The following is a 27,206-nucleotide window of genomic DNA, read 5'->3' on the forward strand; positions in this document are numbered from 1 at the left end:
GAAAGTTTTATGAGATTAGCTTTTTAGAAAGAGACAATGCAGAACCTTCTATGAACTAATATAAGAAGTTAGTTCTTTATAAGAAAAAGCTTTTATTGAAATATACAGAAAGCTTAGAACATGACAAATCGTGCTTGAACAGAAAGTAGATAGTAGCTAATTACAAGCTTTACATAAAGATATTAAAAGACATTACATAAGCATACTTACAGACAACTTAAATTATATTGCCGTTGAAATACTTGCACACACTGAAACACTTACACACTCACGTTCTTGAACAAGTAAAGTAATTGACATAGACAACCATAATTCATGGTCTGGTCATATGTTTTGGAGAGCTTTTGACACTTTATAGCTGAACTCAGTTTCATAATCTATAGTCATACCTTCTGGCGTAGTGAGATTCTGAATTCCATTATTCTGACGTACTGATCACTTTGGCATTAAGTTTGGCTAAAGTCAAATAATTGGGCTTATGGATTAGGTCTGAAGGTTGTTTGTCTATTTTTTCAAGCTCAGCAGTAGCTTGAGCATAAGTTTTGTTTGATTGTACTTTTCCTCTTGCCTTTAGTAAGGTATTGAGTAAGAAATTTTGGCCTATTACTACCTTGGTCGAAGTAAATGCTCATCTAAGGAGTAAAAGGCTTTATAGGATGATTTTCCACATCCTTATATGATTATTTTGACTTCTTCCCAATCATAATACATTTTTAATTGTGTTCTTGAAAAATAACATAGCAAGAGTATTTCTTGCCTTCTGGTTTATGAATTATTGTTAGAAAGTAATTTATGTTAGTATTAGTCCTAGTACCAATTATGAGATGGTTGTAAAGGGTTCATTTTGTATCATATTTCATTATTAATAAAAAGTAAAGTTGGTTATTATATTTATTTCAATTCAGTGTCGATTGAATAAGTATAATAATGTTCTTGGGTAGTAGGTTCTTATTTACAACATATCAATTGGTTGAATTGATAGTGAGATATTGTAGATATACATGGAACACTAATCTTAACTATTCCTAGTCATGCATTAATATACAAGGATAATATTAATGCGTTGAGACTAGCATGTAGGTCAACGGATGACTTGATCTCACAAGTCATGGATATGAGATATCAGGTTGACACATGTGTATATATTAGAGAATATATACTGAATGACTCGCCATGAGAATGTTTCATGGATCATTATACGAGTGTCATAAACATTCTCATATGACTATTGGTATGAATAGTCCTTAGACATGAAGTCATTACGGTTCCCTACATAAGGAGTTGTGTATTTTGGTATCGGCAAACGTCACCTGTAATAAGATGGACAATAAAGTCGATCACTGGGTATGCAATGAATTATGCGGAGGAATATGAGTGATGTAGATGGGATATATCCCTTCCATATGACGGAAGTGATATCAGTGGACCCCTTGATTAGTAGGACACAAGAAAGCATGATCATGCGCAAATAAGTCAATAAGAGATATTGAGGTTATTTGATTGAGTGTGTCTACTTAGAGATCAAGAAACACAAAAGGTTGATAAGAGGATGATACGGTCTATGCCTCATTGATCAATCTAGATATCAAAGATAGAGGGACCAAGTCATACAAGATAATAGCCACGGACAGGTTAGGTCGATCTCGACTTTTTCGTCACTTGGGTAGCAATGATGTCTTGCTAGATGTCACTCATTACTTATGTATCTAAATGTTGATTTGGATACATTGTCAACATTACGAGAACCTATTGGGTCACATACAAAGAACAAATAGATTTGGAGATGGGTTTACATGATGAATCATTGGATTAAGTCTAATCCAAATTGGACTTATTGAGTTAGACTCAATTGGATCTAATTATTGGATTGAGTCCAATTCAAACTAGACTCAAAGAGTCAATACGAATTAATGAAATAATGATTCATTATATTTGAAATTGCATGAGATCAATTGAGTAAGACTCGATTGAATTGAACTTGAGTTAGACTCAAGTGAATTCATTTACTAAGAGGATTAATGAAGATTAATTTATTGAATTTTAAAATTCAATGAATCATTCAATTTTCGAAATTGAATTCAAAATGAAGATTTTCAAATGTGGTCTTTAATGGAGTGTCAATATTTATTAATGCTCATTAAGTATTTCCATTGGATGAAAATACTTAAGCATTTTTTTTCTCATTTTTGGTGTACTTCTTCATTCTCCTTCCTCTTCTCTTCTCCTCTAGTCTAAGGCCTCCTATCAAGGTTGCTAGCACAATCTTAGGTGGTTGCCTTCTCCACTTTGTGAGTTTGTGAGACAAACGAACACTTGTTCGTGTGGATACTATAGAGGCGCGAACATGTGATCGTGCTTAGATCCAAGCTGTCTGGAGTTCGTGTGCATGCACCAAAGATATACTATCATGATATAAACTTAGTATAGATTGTAACATGTCTTTCCCTTCGCATGAATCTTCTGTAGGAACTAGAAGTTTTCCGCTACGCTTAAGCGTGTTTAGTGCCCTAGTTCCTTACAATTTCAGTGTACATTAATAACAACAATCTTGTAATTGGAACTTCTTGGTATTGTTAGAATATTCCAAATGTTGTCAAGTAAACAATTTTATATATTATCAAGTTTGTCTCTTGAGGAGAAATGGAATTGATCCTCAAGCTTTGTGAATTGTTGAAGTTCTTGATTCTTAAATCTCATAGTTTCATGGTAAAAAGATTATCAAGCTAGACATGAACTGTGCATAGAAATAGGAGAAGCTATGATGAGAATAAAAGAAAACTACTTAGAAGATGTAACAAGAGTTGCATAGGAAGCTTATTAAATAAACTTTTCAAAAGAAATAGCTCGCATAACATCATAAGAAAACAACATCTTAAACTTCTTTTATACAGTTTATAGACTTTTAATAACGAGAGATGCCAATATAGGACTAGATCTAAGGCAAAGAAAAGTCATGAGAGATCTAGAACAACTCCAAATCTTTAATTAGAACTGGATAAAATCATTTTGTAATATTTCCTAGCACTTACAACAATTTTAGAAAATTATTATAATACTGAATTAGGAGAACGACTATTTAGTAAATTACGAGGAGACCTAGATAAGGAAATTCATAAAGCATTGACAGACATGAAAGTGACACCCCAATATAACAATATATGAGTATGGACACATCATCTCAGTATTATAAAAGTTGTACTTATATTCAGATAAAAAACAGCTAAAAACCAACAATACAATTTCTGTAGTCAAATATACGCTCCCAATAATACATAGTAAATCAACATAGACAAAGAAGAAGACCCAATAGACCTGTCATTCAGGACAAACAGAAAGTTAAGCCTAACATAAACCATACCTAAACAAAAGCAAACACGTTAGACAGTCAGTTTAAACCCAAGAAAACATATGCAAATACCATCACTTGTTTTACATGTAACAAACTAGACATTTGTCCTTTGCTTGTCCAACTAAGAAAAACTTACATACTAGGGAAGAAAAACAAGTAACTTGTACCAATTTAGATTTAATAGAAATCTAATCAGATGTATCAAACACTTCGTCTATCTACTCCATTGTGTAAGTAGATGATGTAGAAGGAATTTGATTTTCTTCATATTATAAATTAGTCAATTCATTTTTAAATACCCCAACTAGGACGGTTGAGAAATATGGATTGTCTAATGAAGACTTTCCGTACAAATTCAATGACATAGAAGATCAATGGGACAACTTGCTCCCATATGAGGACATGGACTTGATGTTTCAACAGGTTCCACCTCATAAGTCTATATTTACACAAATTGACCAATCTAAATCCCTCCATGAGTGGAACTTAACATCCATGTTTTCTATGTGGATTTTATCCATCCATAGACAAACGAGGTACGTGCAAACTTTGTTGAAGGCAAGTTTGTAACTTATGTCTAGAACAAATTTTTGCTATTATAATACCCATAGTATCCCACGTAAGAGGTAGTACTTAAAATATACTACTTGAAACACGAGTATCAGTCTTAGAAACCTGACTTAACTTATAGAAATAGAATTGACTACTCTCAAGCCATACATATCCTCTGCATCACAACTGGATAAAGGAAAATCTTTAATGGTAAATGAACCAAATCCAGATATGGATACAGTTTTTATAAAAATACCCAGTATTTGCAATACAAGTCAAACCACTAATATACGGGTTCAATGTTTAGTAAATATTCATGATCATGAATTTACACTTCATGCCTTCCTTGATAGTGGCGCAATCAGTTCCACGATTGATGAAGCTATTATATTAGGTATTTTGCCACCTGATCTCATCAAAACTGTTGCACAACCTTAAGTTACTACTTAGTTTGATGGTCAAAATTAAAACTATCATATACCAAATTTGTTACCAACATACATTTACATTTTTATAACAACAGTAATACTTTTGGCACTCTCTTATCCCCTTCTAAATTATGGATTAAACCTTATTACACCCAATACACACTAAATCTTGGAACTTAACTTCCCCATCGCTCCAACCAAGCCCTCCTCCTTACTAAGGATTATGTTATTTTTCTTTCCACTCCTATCATCTCCCCCATTGTTTCCGACTATCCTTCCACCGTGCATAACCGTGGTGATACCCCTTCAAATGCTACTACCTCTACTGATCCTTCTAATATTCCTTCAATCTCCATAGTTGTTGCACCAGTTATCAGATAAACAAAGAAAATTACAATTGTCCAAATAAAAACTCATGTAAAGCTTCATGTTTGATAAATACTCAAGACTTTTCTAGCTAGTTAGCTATCCAAGTATATCATGAAAACTAAAAATATTTGGTTGTGTTAGTCCCTATCATTATCTAGAAATAATAATAGAAAATTGTGAAGACTTAGACATCCCAACAGGTTTACTTTCTCCGTCATATTTACTTCAATCATTAAAAACTCAACCCAGCTTAGACTCCCTAATTTCTATACTAGAGAAAATAGAAATCATAGAGAAAAATCCTACTAAATATTGGGAAAGAGATAAGGTATATTGCAAACTATCCATAATAAATCCAGATCTTACAATTAAGACATAAGACTTAAGATATATTAACTGGGAAATAGAAGAATTTACTATGCATATTAAACAACTATTAAATCTTGGAGCAATCCAAAGATCCACCTCTAGACATAGGAGCCCAATATTTATAGTAAATAAAGGATCGAAGCAAAAATATGGGCAATCAAGAATAATATTAATTACAAAAGATTAAATGATAATTATCAAGAAAATGAATATAAAATACTGACAAAGAACAACCACTAGCACCATGTGTAAATTTAGAATTTAGGATTTAAGATTTGAACTATAGTATTCAAGCTAAATAAATTTTTAAAAAATTTACACATAGTGCTCACAAGATGTGCACCATTGGATGTGTAGATTAACATATATAGTTTTGTTATACTACGTATCTATTTATGGATAATCCGTGAACATTTAGTGTTAACTTTTTTTTAGGATTTAATATACTCTCAACAACTTTAAAAACTGTCATTTCACCAGATTCTTCAACTAACAAATTCTGTGGGTAAAATACAAAATTAGTAAACTTGAGGGGTGCGTTAAAAATTTCTCTTTAAAGAAATCATGGAGCATCATACACTTTCCTTATTTCGATATTAGTCCTTATTTTAACATTTTTTTTCAAAAATGTTTTCGAAATTGAATTAATATCAAATGAGCCCTAATATACCTATTTTTAATATAAACATGGTTCTATTTGACTAGTAGAAAAAAGTATACCTACTGATGGAGAGACAATATTTCCAGAGTAAAATAGAAATGTTTACGGACTTTAATATTAATGAAACTTTATGATAATTATTATAATAATCATAATCGTAACATAATAATATGGCGGAGAATGGAAGGGAAGTAGCCTTCTTCCTTCCCCCTTTCACCAACCGCTCCCTTCCTCCCTTCAACCTCTCGATATCGTGGAGACGGCGACTTCTCTCCAGACTTGCTACCATTATACCTCCACTTTCTCCTCCTCCTCTTCCTCTACTCATCTATCCCCTCAAACTCCCATCTTGGTGGTTGGGTCGTTGATGGAATCCCACAACCCTTCCCTCTGATCCTCGGACCGAGGAATGCGACAGATCACCCTCTTCCGCCCACTTCGTATTATTCTCCTTCGATCTTCCTTGGATTTGATCTAGACACCTCGGCTCAGCTCTTGTTTCAGTTCCCGTGGAGAATGGCGGTCCCCGGCCCGGTGAGCCCTGGTCAGGTACGAGGAATCTTTGTGTTTCTGAATTCATTCTGATCCTCTAATTATCTTGGATGGTATTTTGAATGCAAAGCTTGCTTTTTCTAGCACTGGATTGATTGACGCACTTAATAGTTTGTGGCACGCTGTTAGATCCAGAACATCTATCATCTTTTTTTTATGGGTAGAGTTCCGTGCCAATTAGTGGTGTTGAATCTCAATTGAATTCTGGCTTTTTGTTTAGTTAGATTTCAACTAGATGAAATTCTGAAATAACAAACTACAGCGTTTGTTTTTTTTTTTTTTAACTGTTTTTGGAATTTTTTTGGACGGTCCGTATTGGTAAATGTGCAAAATCCATTATGGCACATTTTAAGTTTGTTTGGACTAGTTTACTTGCGTCTTATATTGAATGCAAATAATTGATCGTACCAAGCATAGGCATCTGTTTGCTGAATGTGGTTGCAGAGAAACATAGTACTCAGGTTATATTGGTAGTTAAAACTTTTCATCTAACTATCCCTTGATACACCCAACTAACGCAAATAGAGATAATGCATGTTTACTTACATTTGTTGCATGCTTATCATAAATTATTTATGGGTTCTTTTTTATGTTGCAGGTGTCATTTTTGCTTGGTTTTTTGCCTGTTTTTATTGCATGGTTATATTCAGAGATTTTGGAGTACCGAAAGTCTTCTTCTCCAACAAAAGTGTAAGCATTTTGTCTGAAATAGTTGATTTATCAAAAGAAGTTATTTAAACACAGGTAGTACACAAAGGGCATGAATGGTCAAATATCATATGGAAGAAATTATTTACCTAGGCTTCTTGGTTATGCATAATTTTCGTAGCAAGTTCATTTTTATATCTAAAATCATGCACTTATTAAGTGGAATTGCATAAGAGGAAATTTTTTTTTTTGAGGTCTTTGTTAACTAGGTTTGCCATGGGAGAAGAAATTAAGACATTTTGTAGATTCCTGGTCTCAAATGTTTTTGAGAATGATAATTGCATATATCCAGGAGACCTGAAAGCAATAAAACTTTGTATGTGAAAGGCACAAAGAAACTTTTCACAAGATAACTTGGTTTACAATGTTGGTGGAGGATCACATATATTCATTTAACGAGTCAACTCCTGTAACAAATATGTCACATGTAGTCTTAGAGTGACATGGAACACCTATTTCTTCATTTTTCCAAGACTTTCTTTTGGACCATAACAGTTTGTTATATCCATTAAATTACTTGCAACTTCTATTTGTATACATGTGTCATTAACGTGTAAAGTCATATGCTCAAACCAGTTGATCTTGTGTTGCCCAGTCATTCAGATGTGAATCTGGTTGGACTGGATAAAGAAGCTGAAAAGGAAGATGATCGAGCTGCTTTGCTTGAAGGAGGCTTGCCGAGATCTTCATCAAGAGGTTCTAATTCATCTTCCCGAGCAACTTTAATCAGGTCAGTTAAAGATTCCATGGGATGATAGGTTAGATGAGCCTTCCATATGTTCCATTGTGACATTGATGTTGACATTATGTTCTAGGTTTATATCATTGGATGAGTCTTTCTTGCTTGAACATCGAACAGTGCTAAGGACCATGTGAGTTCTTATGATATGAAGTATATCTATCTGATATGCTTAGGCAGTATGAATCTTGACTCCTGTTTATGTTATTAAAATCATGCAGGGCTGAATTTGGAACAATCCTTGTATACTTCTACGTCTGTGATCGGACAAATATATTTTCACAAACTACCAAGGTTCTCTCCTTCTACTTTGTTATTACTATGCTAAATGACAAGTATGCTGTAACAAATTGGTGATTTCAAAGTCTATCCTTTTATAGAGCAAGGATCTCTTATAAAAATATTTGAACTATTACCTGCTTATTCTGGTTGAGCTTCAGTGGAACGACACCTATACGTGTTTGGATCTTATTAATTTTGTTGGTTTAAGAATATTATGTCTTTAAATCTTCATGTTCTCCTCTGGCTATTGCTTTAGCATGTGATTTGACTATATGAAACACAATTACTTATTTACATTTTGCAAATAAAAGTATGTTTCTGATCTCTTTCCTTCAATTTTAAACCTTTTGTATCTTTCCTGATCTATTACTTGATTTTTCCAGAGTTACAGTCGGGACCTATTTCTTTTCCTCTATATTCTTCTAATCATAGCTTCCGCCTTGACTTCTCTAAAGAAGCACCATGACAAATCAGCTTTCACTGGAAAATCAATACTTTTCCTGAATCGTCATCAAACTGAAGAATGGAAAGGATGGATGCAGGTTGGTGTCTTTGGGTCTCTTTCCTTATATGTCTTCCATTATATTTCCTATCTGTTGGAAAATGTACACCATATTTGCTTTGATGACCCCTAGTCTTGGTATAACAATGAAGTATACCCTAAGCTGCCTATATGTGAGCTTGAATGTAAACTAATGAGTAGAATTTTGATGGAAATTAACTAACCAAATATTTTGCTTCAGAATATTGTATATTTGTTTGAGGAAGATAGACCACTACAAATCACAGCTTGCATGAGCAAGGCTCTTATAACTTAAAGAATGTGTATAGGTGACTTGGAAACGTACTGTTGTTACTAAAGCAAACCATTAAAGTTCTGCCTACTGAAATTTCCTTTAAATTTTTATTTTCATTAATGGTGATTCTAAATTGGAATTTGTGCATACCTAAATTCTTAGTCGCAACCAGTGCTGAACACATAGTATCTGGCAATTTCAAATGATTCACTTGCTAACTTTGTATTCAGCACAAAAAATCACTTTTCCAAATTGGCAAAACACTATCTCGCTACTGTTATTGATAAGCATATTTTATGCACCTTCATTTCAGGTTTTATTCTTAATGTACCATTATTTTGCTGCCACTGAAATGTACAATGCAATACGAGTATTCATTGCTGCTTATGTGTGGATGACTGGCTTTGGGAACTTCTCTTACTATTATGTCAGGAAGGATTTTAGCCTTGCTCGGTTTACTCAGGTGCTTAGATGATCTCTTAATAAGCACTTTAACTTAATCTTGATAATATTTTCTTGGTAACCTAGAGGCTTAATTTTACTCTATTATAATGCAGATGATGTGGCGGTTAAATTTCTTTGTGGCTTTTTGTTGCATTGTCCTAAACAATGATTACACCCTGTATTATATCTGTCCTATGCACACCCTTTTTACTCTCATGGTGTATGGAGCACTTGGCATTTTTAGCAAGTATAATGAGATTGGACCTGTTATGGCCATCAAGATAATTTGCTGTTTTCTCGTAGTGATCTTAGTCTGGGAAGTACCTGGGGTATTTGATCTCCTGTGGACTCCTTTTACGTTTCTGATAGGTTAGTAAGTTGTAGATGCATCAGCTACCTTATGTTACTCTAACCTTTCAAAGTTTCTAAAGGTTTCTTCTGCAGGATACAAAGATCCAGATCCTTCCAAGTCAAATTTACCACTTTTACATGAGTGGCACTTTAGATCAGGTCTTGACCGCTACATTTGGATTATTGGGATGATATATGCATATTACCACCCAACTGTAAGTTCCTTTTAATTCTTAATCAGTCCTAAATCTATGTTGTTGTAATCAGTCCTAAATCTATGTTGTTGTAATCTGTTGTGCCCTTGTTGAAACTCTGTTTAATCTCTGTTTGTCTGCATTTGGTTTATGCTTCTCTTGCTTGCTTATTTTTTCATATCCATTTTAGGTTGAAAGGTGGATGGAAAAGCTCGAAGAATCTGACACTAAAAGGAAATTCTATGTCAAAACAAGCATAGTTTCAGGTTCCTTATTGGTGAGTCATGGCTCATGATAATTTGTGTTGATATTCTTGAGTGTACCTTGTTGTGCAGATATTGAGGTATGCCGATCTTCTTTGTTTTCAGGTTGGTTATTTATGGTATGAGTACATCTACAAGCTAGATAAAATCACCTACAACAAGCTCCATCCATACACATCTTGGATCCCAATCAGGTGTGTATAACAGTTTCAGTCATACTTTAATTGCTAAATTACTCATTCAAACACATTGTGACTTTAGTTTGTGTTAATCGTAGTGTTTACATCTGCCTGCGGAACTTCACCCAGCAGCTTCGCAGTTCCTCCCTCACTCTCTTTGCGTGAGTTAAATTTGCTTCGGACCTTTTCTACAGAGATGTTTTAACTCTGACTTCATTTCTTGTTCTTCCATTGGGCAGATGGCTTGGCAAGGTTACACTAGAGACATATATTTCTCAGATCCATATTTGGCTAAGGTATGGAAAGTTTAATCTCACTGCTTCTAACTTTATTACTCCCATCTTGTTGGATCTTTTTACAGTCATGTTTAGTTTACCAACTCATTATTTTCTCGAAAAAACCTTGCAACTCAATAGGTTAAATCATGTGGCGTTACACCTTGGGTTGCTTAAACCTGACATGAAATTTTGTTTTAATAGTAATACATAGTTGGCCTGTGAAGTTTTGAGGCTAAGTTTTGTTGTACCTAGAAATCCTAATAAATTGCCTCTTGACTGCCTAGAAAGATGAAAATGAAAACTTGATCATCTTGTTGGACTTCCTGTAGTTTAAGAATTATGATGCTAGCATTGCCATAATATGTAGGAGTAAATTAATCTAATGTCTCGAAATCCTTTGTTTTGTCTCCTAAATCGATAAAGAGGAGCACTTATTAATTCTCCTAGAGATAATAGCAGAAAACGAAGTACAAGGATAGAAGCAGTGGGGAGAAAACAAAGTCAGTGTAGTAAAGGAATATTGGAACTATGATGTTTGAACGAACAATAGACTAAAGTTGGAATGAGCAACGAAACTAGATAGGTAGGAACTACCATAGGTTGTTTCGATTTTGCCTACTCTTTATCATTTTTGGATTGCTTCGATATATAATCTGTTTGCCATTTTTTTGGAAAGACTACAATTCCCCAAAACTTCTCTTTGCAATGAACTTGACATCCATCACTCATCTTCTACAGGTCAAACATGCCAAATGGCCAGCCAAAGTGGCTTCTTTGTTTCATCCCGAATTACCCTTTGCTCAATTTCCTGCTCACTACAGCAATCTATCTCTTTGTAAGTCAAATCCGCAAAAACTAAACCTAATTCCACACACATTTCTAGCTCAAACACTCAAAATGTACAATTATTGGCAGATATCCTACAGAGTATTCGGGCTGACGAATCTATTGAAGACGGCATTTATCCCTAGCAAAGACAACAAGCGCCTTTTTCATAACTTCATTGCCGGAGCAACCATTTGCGTCACGTTGTACTGCATCTCATGGATTCTACTTCACATTCCAGGAGTATCCATTTGACATGTAATGTTTTTCTTAAAGATTTTGACCACCCGCATAGAACTGCTGGATGTTGATTATCAAATCAAACCTTTGCAACAGGGACGGATAATTAATTTTCCATCAATGATTATGAAAATGAGGATGTTTTTTTTTTTGTGTCAAATCTGTGAAATGGTGATTCCCAAACATTCTGCCATTTGCATCCATGGATAGGGCCAAACAACTGCTCTTGATTTAGTTACTGAAAAAAGAACAATAGGGGAAAAATTCTAAGGTTTTGTATATTTCGTCGGGAACGTGGAACATTCATTGCCTGTAACATGATCCTTCTCAAGTAATTTCTACGTAATTTTCATTCACTTACTTTCTCTCGTTGTTTTCATATGTTTATCTTACTATTTTATTAAGAATATTTCTCCTTTACTAACTAACTTGGGTGAAGTCCAAATTATAAGTACGTTAATATTGTTTTTGCTATTGATATAAATAAATAATTTTAAGATTTATTAGTAATTTTTATAAATATTTTTATTAATGATTTAGAGTTCGAGATTCAATTGTGGCATATTATTAAGAATTCTTTTTATTAATTAATTAGAAATCTAGAGTTCTCTTTAATCTCACATTTTAGAATTGACAACACTGCGAGTAGAGAAATTTCTATAAATATCTTGGGTCGATAATGCTTAAAAAACATATTTTTCTCAGCTTTTTGGCATAGATCAAATATGATATTAAATTAAAAATAAGGGTAATTCTTAAAAATTAAATCGTGTGTGCCCAATCACTAATATATATAAAAAATAGAAGATTACCCTATCTTATAGTATTCATCTTTTAAGCATTAAGTGTATATATATATATTCAAGTTTAGAATTTAGGATTTAGCACAACTTATCTTACACACCTAATTTTTTTTTATTTAATTTTTTTACTTAATATATAATTCAACCCTAATCTTTAAAGTCAAAAGTTTATTGATATAACTGAGAGGTTAAAAAAAAATTTAAAAAAAAATCGATACTTTCAACAAGTGTGAGTGTCACTTACCATGTGTGATGTGTGTATCTAACATTTCCTTAAAAAGAAATATTTTATGATATGAGCATCTAAAATTTTTAATTTTAATCAATATAATCCAAGAAGGAAGTCTAAATCCTAAAGAAAAATCTTATTAGCTTAAATTTATTATAACTCAATCCCTAAATCCTAAAATCTTAAACCCTAAATAAATATAATGTACCTCGTGAGTATCTAAAATTTTTAATCTTAATACTATAACCAAAGAGGGAAGCTTGGACGAAAAATTTTATTGACTAAAATTCATTATAACCCAACTTTTAAATCCTAAAATTTTGAATTCTAAATACAAATAATATATCCCAAAAGTTATTGCATGAATCTAGACACCTTAGACCACTGTCATTCACGAGCACACAACGAATGGTTCGTAGCAGAGTAACTTCATGTGTGTGTATATATATATTTATATATATGAGAATTGTTATGCTACGAACTCTAATCTTGTGGATTGTTACGGATCAATTGTCATGCCATATTATTTTATTTTTTTAATACAACATTTCCTCTTTCTATTTTCTTCTTCTTATTCATTCGCTGCATGCTCGCTGCCTCGTCACCGCACCTCGTCACCGTGCCTCCCTGCGTCTCGTCTCGGTTGGCCACCCGCTTGGCCTCCAGCCACCCTCCCGGCCGCCGGCCACCCGCCAGGCCGCGCCTCGATTCCAGCCGCGATTAAAAAAATAAAATAATATGACATGGTAATTGGTCCGTAGCAATTCGTATAATAGAGTCCGTAGCATAATAATTCTTTTATATATATATATAAATATAATAGGATGTTACCATGTACACCCCGGTCGGTGGATGATCATGGGTAATTCTCTGTGAATCCAGACACCAAGATTACTCCCGGAAGTCAAGAGTGGTCGAAATCCACTCGGGGCGTTTGAGAGTGATTTAAGTATCTAGATTCATAGAGTCGTCCATAAGTCATTCATCGACCGGGTATACAGGGTAACACCATTATATATTTGTGGTGATCAATTCATCTTGCAACGTGGAGGTACAATGCATTCCCCCAACCTTAATAAAATTATTCATAATTTGACGTACTGTCCACGTTATTCAGCGGGCTCAATTAATTTTATTAATAGTTTTATCATAATTCTAACAAATATCGTTATATATATTTATACACAATTTTTGTTCGACACGATTGTATTGTGAATCTAAGCTACTAGGTTTACCCAAATACAACTACGTACCGAGTCATTTTCAAACACGAAGAACCACTACTTAGACTCGATCAACTTGGCACATCGCTACTTGGACTTTCCAAATCAGATTGGTTCACTAATTACGTTTGATCGACCCACAATCGTTTGTGTCATTTCCATCTTAAGTCTCAGATTCGATCGGGTATAAATTGTCCGATCCAATTGGCACCTTTGTTATGGCGGGGAAGATAAGTTTAAAGATATAAACGACATGCCCCAACCACTTGCCATCTACAGAGATCGTCGGGCCAATTATTGAGAGAGTAATAATTGAGGAATTAAATGCAACTGTGTAGTATTTGAGTGACTAGTTGCCTTGTAATTTTTATTATTATTATTTTTTAAAAAGGAACTTATTTAAATTAATTATGAAATGCATTAATGATGCATGGCGAGCTGCCAACAAACATAATTTATAATGATATAAATACATAAATTCCAAAAACAAAATAAATGCAACGAAAGGATGATAAAGAAATAAATTATTGCAGACATCACTTTTTTTTTTGTTTTATATGGAATTTTTACATGGAATACAGTGCGATCTTATTTTCTATTTTTTGATATATAGGACTTGGAACGGAAGGACCATAATCAGCTGACAAGAAAATAATAATAATAATGGAAAAACATAACATATTTCCACAATTAAAACAAAATCAAGAACAAATAGGTATACTATGACATTGGGCAAGAAAACAAAACAGAACTAATTAACTGGTTTTGATAATAATGGTGTCGTCACTATTAATATAAGCTCCGAAAGGAATAAAAAATGTCATATGATTCAAATTCCACTGCAATGTATTGTAAAATATTTTCTCCAGTGTAATAAAAATATACGATGTTGACTATTAGATAAGGAATCGTTTCATCCCGTTTGATAAAAAATCCGGGACATTGATAAAAAAAAGCATTTACGCTTTCGAATTTATCAAATAGATGAAAGATAGTCTAGCTCCTGAATTTGTGGGATGGATTATTAAAAAAAATTAAAATGTCCATGCAAACTTAATATAAAGCTTAAAAATGGAAGATAACGTCTTCTTGTACCTCTATTTTTATCAATTTTTTCTTATAGAGACATAAATGAATGAATAAAAATGAGTCGGTGGAAGGCATCACATTCACAGCTAGCAAGCAAGCTCTATTCCCCAGGCTTCACTAGCATGAAGCAGTGATTGAGTTATCGATCGTAATCTGCATTCATATCCATTCTCTAAATATAAATCTGTATATTCCATGCATGCACACTGTGTGACCATGCCCACCAATTCAACCCCTCGCTCCTACCCCCAACACAACATAACAGAACCCTACTAGGGCTCCCAATTTAATGCCTTCCAGAGTCCCGAGCAAGCGGTCAACCACCTCACTCGATCTCGATAAATGTCCCTCCACTCATGCTCTTGCCACAGGTACTTTCAACAGATGAATTTAGTTGGTACGTAATATATATCTATCTAGAAACTAGTGCATTCAGAAATACAAAGCTGATGGACTTGTATCCCTATCAAACCGGTGCGTATTATAAATACAAATTAAAATTACTCTATCTATAGATTCGTTAGTATATGCTTACATGTTTACTCGTAAAGTAACAAAGGTAGACCTGGACCTACTTAAATAGTTAAATTAGTGCACCTACTGACCTATCTTTATCATCATATCTTATCACATTTAGGCACTATATAATTCATGTATTAATTATCATATACTTACACATGTTGTATATACGTATCTGCAATCTAAGAAAATACTATATATTTGTGAGATTGAAAACTAAGGATCTGTATCCCAATCAACACCTCCCCCTCCCCTCTTCTATCCATCTTTATTGCACCTTTCCGTCTCAACCCTCTCCTGCTACTATATATGCATCAAGCTGCTCAGTACACTGCATTCCAAATCAACACCAATCCTTCTTATGGCTTCTCGCAGCATGACCAAATTTTGAATGTAGCAGACCGACCTCCTTTGAACTGCGAGAGCTTCCTAGCAAGTTCCGACCATGGTTTTGCTAAAGCTAGCTCTACGTTGGGAGCACAGCTGCTACAAGCTGGCCAAGAAGCTGCTCGCCCATGTCTTCCTCCAGTACAAGACCACCACCTCCAACCAGAGATCAGCATCAGGCCTCCAGACTGTCTACCCCAGTGTCACCGAGTGCAGCTCTAGCTCTAACTTAGAAGGCCAAACGATTGTGTGTGATGACTTCCATGGCACCCTCCTTAGGGCTCCCGACTCCTTGTTTCCTTACTTCATGCTCGTGGCGTTCGAGGGCGGCAGCCTCTTGAGGGCCCTCCTCCTCCTCGCGCTCTCCCCTGCCTTGTGTCTCTTGGGGAAGCACGAGTTCGGGATGAGGATCATGGCCTTCGTGACCTTCTGCGGGCTGAGGACGGGGGACCTGCGGCTGATCACTAGGACTGTGCTGCCTAAAATTTTCTTGGAGAACCTCCATCTGCAGGCATGCGAGGCGCTGAAAGGGAGGCGAGCTGTGGTGCTCACCACCTTGCCGAGGCTCATGGTGGAGGGATTCTTGAAGGAGTACTTAGAGGTGGGGGAGGTGGTGGGGGCGGAACTGCAGGTGGTGAAGGGCTGCTACTTCACGGGGGTCATCTCTTGGCCTGACAAACAGAGAGCTCTCAGGGACATGGTCAAGGCCGGTGCGGCCATTGTGAACCTCTCCAACGTCCACCACCACCACCTCTTGGCCAAGGTTTTTGGACCTGCGTTTCTTTCAGGAAATTTAAAAGACGAGTTAAAAGTGATTGTTTTATTTTTCAGGAAATTTATGTCGTGAGAGAGGAGGAATCAAGGAGTGAGAGCAGCAAAATGCCAAGAAACAAGTACCCGAAGCCACTTGTGTTTCATGACGGAAGACTGGCTTTTCTCCCGACGCCATGCGAGATGATGGCGTTCTTCATGTGGATACCCATGGCAATCCCTTTGGCCGTGTTCAGGATCGCGATGGGGATCGTTTTCCCTTATAAAATATCCATCTTCATCGCCGCCGTCACCGGAATCCGATTCCGGAGGGCCGGAGATGGGAAAGCGAACGGGGAGAAGAAGGGGGTGGTGTACGTGTGCACGCACCGGACGCTGTTGGACCCGGTGATGCTGTGCTCGGCGCTGGAGAGGACGGTGCCGGCCGTGACGTACAGCCTGAGCCGGGTGTCGGAGGCGCTGGCGCCGATGCGGACTGTGCGGTTGACCCGGGACAGGGGACGAGACGCGGCGACGATGCGGCGGCTGCTGGCGGTGGAGGGGGGCCTGGCGGTGTGCCCGGAGGGGACGACGTGCCGGGAGCCGTACCTGCTGCGGTTCAGCCCGCTGTTCGCGGAGGTGGCGGAGGAGGTGGTGCCGGTGGCTCTGGACGCGCGGGTGGGAATGCTGTACGGTACCACGGCGAGCGGGCACAAGTGGCTCGATCCGGTGGTGTTCATGATGAACCCGACGCCGGGGTACGAGGTGCATATCCTGCCGCCGGTGCGGCCGAGGGAGATGACGACAGGAGAGGAGGGGTGGAGCGCGGCGGAGGTGGCGAACCGGATCCAGAAGCAGCTGGCAGAAAAGCTGGGGTTCGAGTGCACGGCGTTGACTCGGCGGGACAAGTACATGATGTTGGCCGGGAACGAAGGAGTGGCAGCGCCGATGCACCGACGTGAACACGAGAAGCAGCCGACCGACCAATAGTCTGTAATAATTAAGCACTCCCGTTGCTGCCTGTTCCCGTAAAGTAATTAGATTTCCTGCATGTAAAAAACAAAAATTATGGTATGCAAGTCTTCGATCGTTATGTAAACCTGATATCACTATGGGAAATGTCATCTGACTTAATTATTAAGCTTAAATATTATTTTTAACTCTTGCGGGGCATTAATTTCTTTTATATAATGCAAACAATATATTGTCATTTGGTCTTCTTTCGCGCAAGACACCTTGTTGTAAATTAATCAAACTTCAGGTAGATGAATAGAATGCTCACTTTTAGGTAAATAATGAAGAGAATGTTCACGGACAAATTTAATATTCAACTTAATATCATCAATAAAATTCTTATTAACTTATTAAATAAATAAATTTATATTATCAAATTTAATAATTAATAAAATAATTTTTAAATAAAAAATCAAACAAATTTAATAACATTTAAATGAATCAACTCACTAAAAAAACAAATCAAACTAGAACAATTATTTCAACCATTTAATTTATTTTAATTTCAACTTAACTTAACTCAATTTTCTTATCAAATAAATTTAAATACCTCATTCGGCATTTACAGCCTTACTCATCCCCCTCCCTTCTCACACACGTAATAATCACAATTAAAATAAAGATAATAGATAACGTGTTAACATCAACATGATTGCTGACAATGATAAACTTCAACGGTTTCACATGATGCATATCATCAATCAAGCATTATTAGTGCTAGTTTAAAGAAAATAAAAACAGTTAAAATAAAAAAGTTAATGCAAGGGTCAATTGCCATAACCTTACTAGTAGCAAATTCAACTTTCTCATAGTAAACTCAACTTGGTCGTAGGTCCATGTGTCAGAAAAAATTTATTTTCACTTTTGCATGTGAATTTTTCATTGCTTGAACTCCCTAATGCATATTGATTTACCTAATTATCCTATTTTTTTAAAATAAAAGTCTAAAATAAAATATAATTTTTCTTAAATTCAGCATATTTAAATTAGAATATAGTATATTTTTATTAAATTGAGCACAATTTTTTTATTTTCGTCTGACCAATCAATTAATTTACTTGATTCTAATTAAATAAATTTAGGAAGAATTATATCATTATTTTTTAGAGAATAAAAATTCTCATTATTTTTTATACATATAAAAAAATCTAAAATGATATATAATTTTTTCTAAATTCAACATTATTTAACTAAAATTGAGTATATCAATCGATTAGTCAAGAAGAAAAAGAACCGTACTTAATTTGATAGAAAATATACTAGGTTATAGTTTAAATGTACTGAATTTAAAAAAAAATTATCTCATTTTAAACTTATTGTACTTAAAAAAAAATAAAGATAATTAGATAAATTGATATACATTAGAAAGGTGAAAGAGAGTTAGAAGAAAAAAAAATAGCATGCAAAGAATGAGAATAAATTTTTTTTAACATAGGGATGGAGGAAGAAGTTGAGCTTGTTATTAGGGATTTTAGGATAATTTAATGTTAATGGCATACTTTGGAGTGACTTTATAGTATAACTGACATGGATCTTGGAACATCTATACACTAGACAGAAGAAATTAAAAGGAAGATGAAAAATGAAAACTGTATATCTGCCAGCCATTGATTCAAAAGTTTAGACACATACAATCCAGACAATTTGCAATTTAAAATGGAACTTATACTCCACCTTTTTTTTTTTCTTTATGTGCATATTATGAATAGGCTGTCATTCCAAGAGCATATCCAAAATTTTAAATTTAAAGGGGTCGTATAATAAAAATCATCTACTCCTTTGAATTCAAAAATTACCCAAAGGCACTTGTCAAGGGCCTAACTACAACTTTAAACACTTGAATAATTTAAAAAGAAAAATAATGACTAAATTAGCATTTATAATCCTTAGTACATAAATCTAATATAGCATGATATAATCACTATATGAAATTCCTTGCAATTAGATTACTAATTTATGCTATGCATCCCATAAACCATCGGTCACTTTCACATTTTTTAAAATGAATGATGCAACAACATCTACATATTTACAAACATGCAATTACCAACTTCAAGTTTTTTTGCCATCTATCTTCCATTGCATATAATAGAAAGGAAAGAAAAATGAAAATCAAGGATCTAAGAGGATATAAAAACAGATTGTTAACAAACAAAAAGTTTGTACCTTGTCCTTGATCAAACCATCAGATTAAAATTTTTCAGAATTCTTAAGATCAGAAAGAACTCTTTAACCAGCCACAGATATACATGAATTAAACAGAAACACATGAATTAAACAGAAATTGTGAAATTGATTTCCAAGAAAAAAAAATGCAGTGCTGCAAAATTCCACTGTAATTTTGTATAAAATAATAAATCAGTTTAGTTATATATTTAAATAAAAAAAGCAAGGCAGTAAGATATTATCAAATATATTTTATTAAACCTCCAATAAAAACTTTTGAAGGTGACATACATCAAATTGATTGGAATAATGATAGACAGGAAGTTAGAGATTTCTTCAAGAGATTTCTAACTCAATTAAGTTTTAAGTATCAAATACAATTCTTTAACTAAAAGAAATTTGACCTTCTTTTAAATTTTCGAAGTCTTCAATGATAGCTTCTATGTTTACATTTCTGGCAATTTCTCTCTCAATATATACCATTAATGCGTCTGAGAGAAAAACATCCTCGATTTTGCTCCGAAACTTTGTTTTCACAATATTTATCACAGAAAATGATCGTTCTGTAGGAATGGAAACTAGAAGAGTAAGCACCAATACGATCACTCTAAAAATAAAGTTGTATGTAACAGACTTGTTAGTCTTCACCAACCATTGACATAATTCTGAAATGGTTGATAAATTTTTGTAGTCGAGCCCTTTGACTACATTATACTCATAATGCTTTAATTGCATCTTCAATTGCTCTTTTCCATCTTTTGTAAAATCTTGGACATAAAACTTTTCAACTAATTTACATATATCCACAACATTGAAAAACTCCACTGCATTTTGAGGATTTAAGACATTACTAAGAATAAACAATTTCATAGCATCATCACTAAAGCGCTCATTAATTGCTTGCAATTGTGAATCTATCAAAGCATAAAAGAAGTCTACATGATAATGATGTTCAATGGTAAAATTGTCTTGACAAGTACGGGCTTGACCTCGTCTATTAATATACAAAGCATTGAAATCAGGAATATCAATATTTCGAAGTTCACAAAAAGATTTCACTTTTGCAAGCAAATCATTCCACTTATTATCCCTCATCTGTTGAAGTAAATTCTTGGTAGATAATACAAGCTTCATTGCATTTATAATATCCTAAGACTTACTTTGTAAAGCCTGACAAAAGATATTTGTGATCCCCATAATCTCTTTCATAAGATGCAAAATGAATACAAAATCAAAAGAAGTCATTTCATCATAAACAAATGTTGCATCTGCTCTTTGAGAAAGAAGCTCATCATCCATAACCTTGAGCAATACCATACATGATGCACTAAACATCTTAATTAAACCTTTCAATAATCTCAAATGAGAACTCTAGCATGTATCAACAGCTCGTTGTAAAGTACCTATCTGATTAAATCTACGCCCTGTCTCAAGCTCATTAATAGCGATCAAATGTGCAATATCATCCGCATGAGCATTCTTCAATTCATCATTACGCTTACATGAAGAACCAACAATATTAACTATAAAAATTTTTCTATCAAAAAATTGATGAATAGGTGTCACATTTTTTGATGTTGTAACTAAAGCCAATTATAATCGATGAGCAAAGCAATGAACATAATAAACACTTCTACAATCTTTTATAATCAAAGATTGCAATCCATTAAACTCACCCCTCATATTATTAGCATCATCATAATCTTGACCTCTAATATTTTGAACATCCAAATTGTAGTGAGCCAAAGCAGAATATATAACATCTTTTAAAGTCAAAGTCGAAGTATCAGATACATGAACAAGGTCAAAAAAATGTTCTTAAATGAATCCATTAGTATCCACGAATCTCAATACTATAGACATTTGCTGTCTTTTTGACTTATCTTGGGCTTCATCAACAATTATACAATACTTGGCAACTCCATTTTTTTCACGAATTGTATTTTTCACTTTTACTGATAGCACATGAAGTATTTGTTTCTGAATATCATGACTTGTATACTTGGCATTTTTTGGAGCTTTCTCAATTGCCTTTGAAAGTTCGTCATTATACATAGCTAGCACATCTAAAAATTCAAGAAAATTGCCACGATTAGATGAACTAGATTTCTCATCATGACCTCTAAACGGAATTCCTTGAAATGCAAGCAACAACACCACATGTATATGAGCCTTTAATCGAAGACGATTAGTTGTGATTTGTTCATCATTAAAATTGTCGAATATCCTTGATATATGTTGTGGTTGATTCATCAAATCCTTACATGCCTTTTCAACATTACGATGGGTGAAGATACATTATCTTTACCTATGTGGCCTAGGAAAGCATAAGCTTTTCCATTTCGAACTTTCTTCTAATTATCAAATCCATCAACAGTAAATGCAGTTTGATTTGAGCATCCTGATGGTTTGTTGAAGATAAAACATAGAAAGCAATATGCTTTATCTTTAGTTGGTGAATACTCCAACCAAGAAAATTATCCATACCAAGCAAACTAAAATCTTCGAGGGTGTTTAACATTTTTATTTAATGGATATTCTTGAAGAATAGGTTGATATGCCTTCATAGTCAAATAAGCTCGATGAACCTCCTCTCGTTGGTTAGGATGATATTCCCAAATTTGTCGACGTAATCCAGGATCACGCTCTAAAGAATTGAGATCAACTTCTTCAGTTTCTATATTTTTGAATATTTTAGGAGAAATTTCAGATGGAAGATCATTGTTATTTGATCTTGTCAATGGGGTGGGTTACATGAGTAATTGGATCAAGTTCATTTGCTCTCTTCCTTTGAAAAAACCTATCAATTGTAATAGATTTTCCCATTTGAAGTATACGAAGCCTTTAGCAATGAAAAATTAGTTCAAATAAGTGAATAATAATTAATAACAAAAATATTAAATCAAACATTAAGTCAGTGAATAATAACAACATCATCAAAAAAAAAAAAATGTCAAGCTTTTTATCATTTCATCAAATATTAAATTAACAATTTCAACTTCAACTATTTAGCCATTTAGATACTTTAATTTCCAAAATCAAACATTAAGTCAGTGAATAATAACAACATCATCAAAAAAAAAATGTCAAGCTTTTTATCATTTCATCAAATATTAAATTAACAATTTCAACTTCAACTATTTAGCCATTTAGATACTTTAATTTCCAAAATCACAAGATTTGATTAAAATAATTAAAATGAATCATTTCAGTAGGAGAAAAGCAAACAAAATCAAGGAGTCTAACAAAAAGGAGAAAAATAAATAAAATCAAATAATCTAATAAAATTATGAACTTTAGACTATTCTCATGGAGAAAGAAGCTATAAATAATAACTATGTATCTATTTGTTGTTTCAAAGTCACAGGCCCACTGTAACTAAATAGTAGAATCATTACCAATTATAATATAATATGTTTGCATAATCGCATGTGTGTGCATATATCATAGGCGAAAAAAATTCTAAAGCAACCTTCAACTGGACAAGGAGGGTCATGCCATGTAATATACTAATACCGAATATTAAGATTTTTTTTCTCAGAAATTTATGGAATCATAAAACACTCCTTTACGGTAACTACCGAAGGCGGAGAAAGTTTACAAGCTCTCAGTACAAGAAGAAAGGAAAGGGGAACAAAATACAATGATATCTTACAAGTTTGCACAAGAAACCCTAACCCTAACTTCTTCCTTGCCTCTTGACTTGGACGTGCACCAGCACAAGCCTCCAAGAATTTTCAAGAACTGGCGGTGAGAGCTGTGGAGAAGTGGCTGTGAAGTAGCTGTGGAGAAAGAATCGAAGTCGTGGAAGCACTGCCGAGAGAAACGCTCGCCAACAGCTAAATACGACGCCAACGGTCGAATCCCAATCGATTGGATTGCTCCCAATCGATTGGGGAGGCTTTGGATCGATCGGTCAATCGATCCAGAGCACCTCTGTGCTCCTCAAAATCGCCTGGATCGATCGACTGATCGATCCAGGGCTTATCGCGCAAAATCGCAGCTCCCAATCGATCAACCGATCGATTGGAGGCTCTCAATCGATCGATCGATCGATTGGGAGGCTTTCTGTGCGATCGAGAATTCTCCCCAATCGATCGGCTGATCGATTGGGGAAGCCTTTGTCGCGAGGACTCACCCAATCGATCAGTTGATCGATTGGGCATGAGCCAATCGATCAGCTGATCGATCCATCTCTTCTTTTTTTTTTGCCCAAAACCAAGTCTAAAGTCCCCTAAACCAACATCCGGTCAACCATGACCCATTGGTACATCATGCCTAGCATCCGACCACCCTTGACCTGCCAGGACACCCTCATCAAGTGTCTGGTCAATCCCTTTGACTCACTTGGACTTTTCTCCTCGTGCCAAGTGTCCGGTCCTCCATGACCCACTTGGACTTTCACCAGATGTCTGGTCAAATCTTGACCAATCTGGATTTCCTCGTACCAAGTATCCGGTTAATCCCTTTGACCTACTTAGACTTCCCAACTGCCTGACTTCACTCACCAGGTCTTTCCTTACTACCTAGCTTCACTCACCAGAATTTCCCAACTACCTAGCTTCACTCACTAGGTCTTTCACCTGGCTTTACTCACCAGGACTTTCCAGTCTGCCTAACCTCCCAGTTAGGACTTTTACCTGACTTCACTCACCAGGATTTTCAAGTCAAGTATCCAGTCAACCTTGACCTACTTGACTCTCCTTCACAATCTCCCCACATGAACAATCGCACCTGCAATCTCCATGTGTTGTCTACATGTATTGTCAAACATCGAAATCCAAACATCAAGACTCGAGCTTGATCCAATTTAAGCTCAATCAACCATGTCAACCTTGACCTAGAGAATATTGTACCAACAATCTCCCCTTTTTTGATGTTTGACAATACCACTTTTAAGTTAGGCTAATCTCATAGCCTCAACTCCCTTCATGCCAATATATAAATGATGGTTTCCTTTATTCTTCCCCTTTCCCAGAGGGTAAACTCCCTTTTCAGGTAATGAAGGCCTAACTTAACCACACATTCTCCCCCTATTGACACACATCAAAAACTCTCCCCCTGAAGAGTTACCCAACGTTGTTTACAACTTCACTAGTTGTTCACAACACAATAACGAAGGTCTCATAACCTTCATTATTCTCAACGCTCATCCTTGTGCATATACCACTTGATATATTCACACACAATTCAAATGAAGGTCATATACCCTTCATTGTTATCAAATGCTCATCCGTGAGCATACACCACTTGAATAATGAAGATATCCACTCTCCATCACACTCACATGCCCAACTTTGAGCATTTTCGCTAAAGAATGTTAACCACCTTCCAAGGTGTATGAAAAAATAGATTTTCATGTCCTTAAAGAGTAGCTCCCCCTAAAGACATGCACGTAACTTCTTTCATTACACCAATAATTACTTGGAATCCCTAAACCTTTAGGAAACCTAAATTTAGAAGTTTTGAGGTTCAAAAATTCAATATTGAAACCAAACCTCAACCTAAACCTCTACTTAGTCTTCCTTGACCAATCCATCCTTGTTTTCATCATGAAAACTCCCCTTAAATGTATACAAATATGTTTTGAGGGGTTAGGAATGGTTTTATAGACTAAAAATGGTTCAAAATACTGAAAATAAGCTTTTCCAGCTAAAATCAGCATCCCTAATCGATTGACCCCTTCTGAATCGATCCACTGATCGATTCAGACTGCGTGGATCGATTGACTGATCGATCCAGTGAGCTTCTGCTCGCGGGAAAACTCCTCTCATTCGATCACCCGATCGATTGAGGCACTCCAATCAATTGGGTGATCGATTGGAGCTCTGAAAAACTGAAAATTTATTTCAGTGAATTTCAAAAACTCCCTAAAATTATACAAAAATCGAAAAATTATGAAAATTCATGTAGACATTCCTTAGGGCATATACTATCAAGGAAAAATAGTTTTCTATGAAAATACTTCATATTTTCAAAGATTGACACAAACTTCGAAACTTATAAAAACTTTAGTGTTTTCTTCCAAGTTTGTGCTCAACTATTCAATGATGATTACTATCAAAAGATATCCTTCATCAAGGTTTTCCAAAATATATTTAAAAATATTTTTAAAACCAATATCCAACCATGTTCTTTGGGCTCAATGCACATGACTTGTACATTAGCTTTCCCAATGATTGGAAAACACATAACTATGTGTTTTGATGAACCTAAAACTCATAAAAATGCACTAAATCAATATTTTGAGTTTTGTTCATCATCCTAACATCTCACTTGTATTTAATGTGTACAAAATCACAAACAAGTCACCTTATAGTTGGGATTCAATCAAAGTCCCACATTGGCGAGATTTGGTAAAGATCATGGGGTTAAAAGGATGCATGATATCTCCATTGGTATGAGGCCTTTTGGGGAGAGCCCAAGAGCAAAATCATGAGGGCTTAGGCCCAAAGTCGACAATATCATGCCATTGTGGAGATATGTGGACATCCTTTGGGTCCCAACAAGTGATATCAGAGCGAGGCCGCTCTTCATCGGAATCATCAACGGAAGGGGCAAAAAGCTAGAGGATGAATAAGTTGAAGCAAATTCATCAAAGTCAAAGAATTCTGAGATGGACTCGGATTCGACACGAGAGTGCCTCCACCATTCACAATGATGAGCTTCGATATTTAGAAATCAAGGATCGAAAATTTCTTGATGGTGGAGATAGAGCAATGGTTTGCTCTTATGGAAGGCTTCGAAGCTCCAACAAGTTCAAAGGGAAAAATTCTCAAGAGAAGTAAGTGGAACCAAGAACAAATTTAAAGGAACGAGGCCAATTATAAAGTGACCAAGCTTTTGGTCAATCTATTGCCTAGCCACATTTTGGAGCAAATTGGAGAATTCAAGGATGCCAAGGAGCTTTGGAGCAAATTGGCAACAATTCATGAGATCTCCTCCACTGTACCAGATCAAGAAGAATCCAAAGAGGGTGACTCATTGGATCAAAATCAAGAGGACTCCGAAGTTGAGAGATGCTCAATTTCCGAAGAAGAGGTCCAAGAAGCTTCATCTTCAAAGGAATACAATGAAAAGGACAAAGAGAGAGCGTACTCTTTGTTTCATGTACAAGAGAAAGATGAAGAAGCCTCCACCTCTAGGATTGAGGGGGAGCGACCTTTGTTGACATCGGATCAAGAAGAAAGAGAAGCTTCTACATCCGGGTCAAATGGAGAAGAAGACATTGCATCCTCCAAAGATCAAGAAACATCAAATGGAGGATCAAGTGTCATCCCTACATGTGAAGGTAAAAATATTTCCATTAAAAATAAAAATCATATCATATGTTTTGAATGTAGGGAACATGAGCACTACAAGAGCAAGTGCCCTAAATTGGCCAAGAAGAAGGGTCAAGTGGCACCAAAGGGCAAGGAGAAGCCAAAGGAGACCGCCCCCACAACA

At 35.3% G+C, this 27,206-nt stretch overlaps 1 protein-coding gene and 1 pseudogene across 1 annotated transcript; both read left to right on the forward strand.

Moving 5' to 3' along the window:
• The first annotated feature begins 5,904 nt into the window (after window positions 1–5,904).
• On the forward strand, window positions 5,905–11,731 carry LOC122047320 (annotated as a pseudogene).
• A 3,961-nt stretch (window positions 11,732–15,692) lies between these two features.
• Window positions 15,693–17,728, forward strand: LOC122047321 (glycerol-3-phosphate acyltransferase 1-like). The gene is made up of 2 exons (XM_042608506.1): window positions 15,693–16,593; window positions 16,662–17,728. The coding sequence occupies exons 1-2, from the start codon at window positions 15,889–15,891 to the stop codon at window positions 17,568–17,570; spliced, it is 1,614 nt and encodes a 537-aa protein (XP_042464440.1). The 5' UTR covers window positions 15,693–15,888; the 3' UTR covers window positions 17,571–17,728.
• The last annotated feature ends 9,478 nt before the right edge of the window (window positions 17,729–27,206 follow it).

Source organism: Zingiber officinale, chromosome 2B, assembly GCF_018446385.1.
Source record: "Zingiber officinale cultivar Zhangliang chromosome 2B, Zo_v1.1, whole genome shotgun sequence".
In the NCBI taxonomy this organism is placed as follows: domain Eukaryota; kingdom Viridiplantae; phylum Streptophyta; class Magnoliopsida; order Zingiberales; family Zingiberaceae; genus Zingiber; species Zingiber officinale.

Coding starts and splice junctions, on each gene's coding strand:
- LOC122047321 (XM_042608506.1), top strand. CDS start 15,889: ATGGTTTTGCTAAAGCTAGCTCTACGTTGGGAGCACAGCTGCTACAAG. Junction 16,594..16,661: donor ACCACCACCTCTTGGCCAAG/GTTTTTGGACCT, acceptor TTTATTTTTCAG/GAAATTTATGTCGTGAGAGA.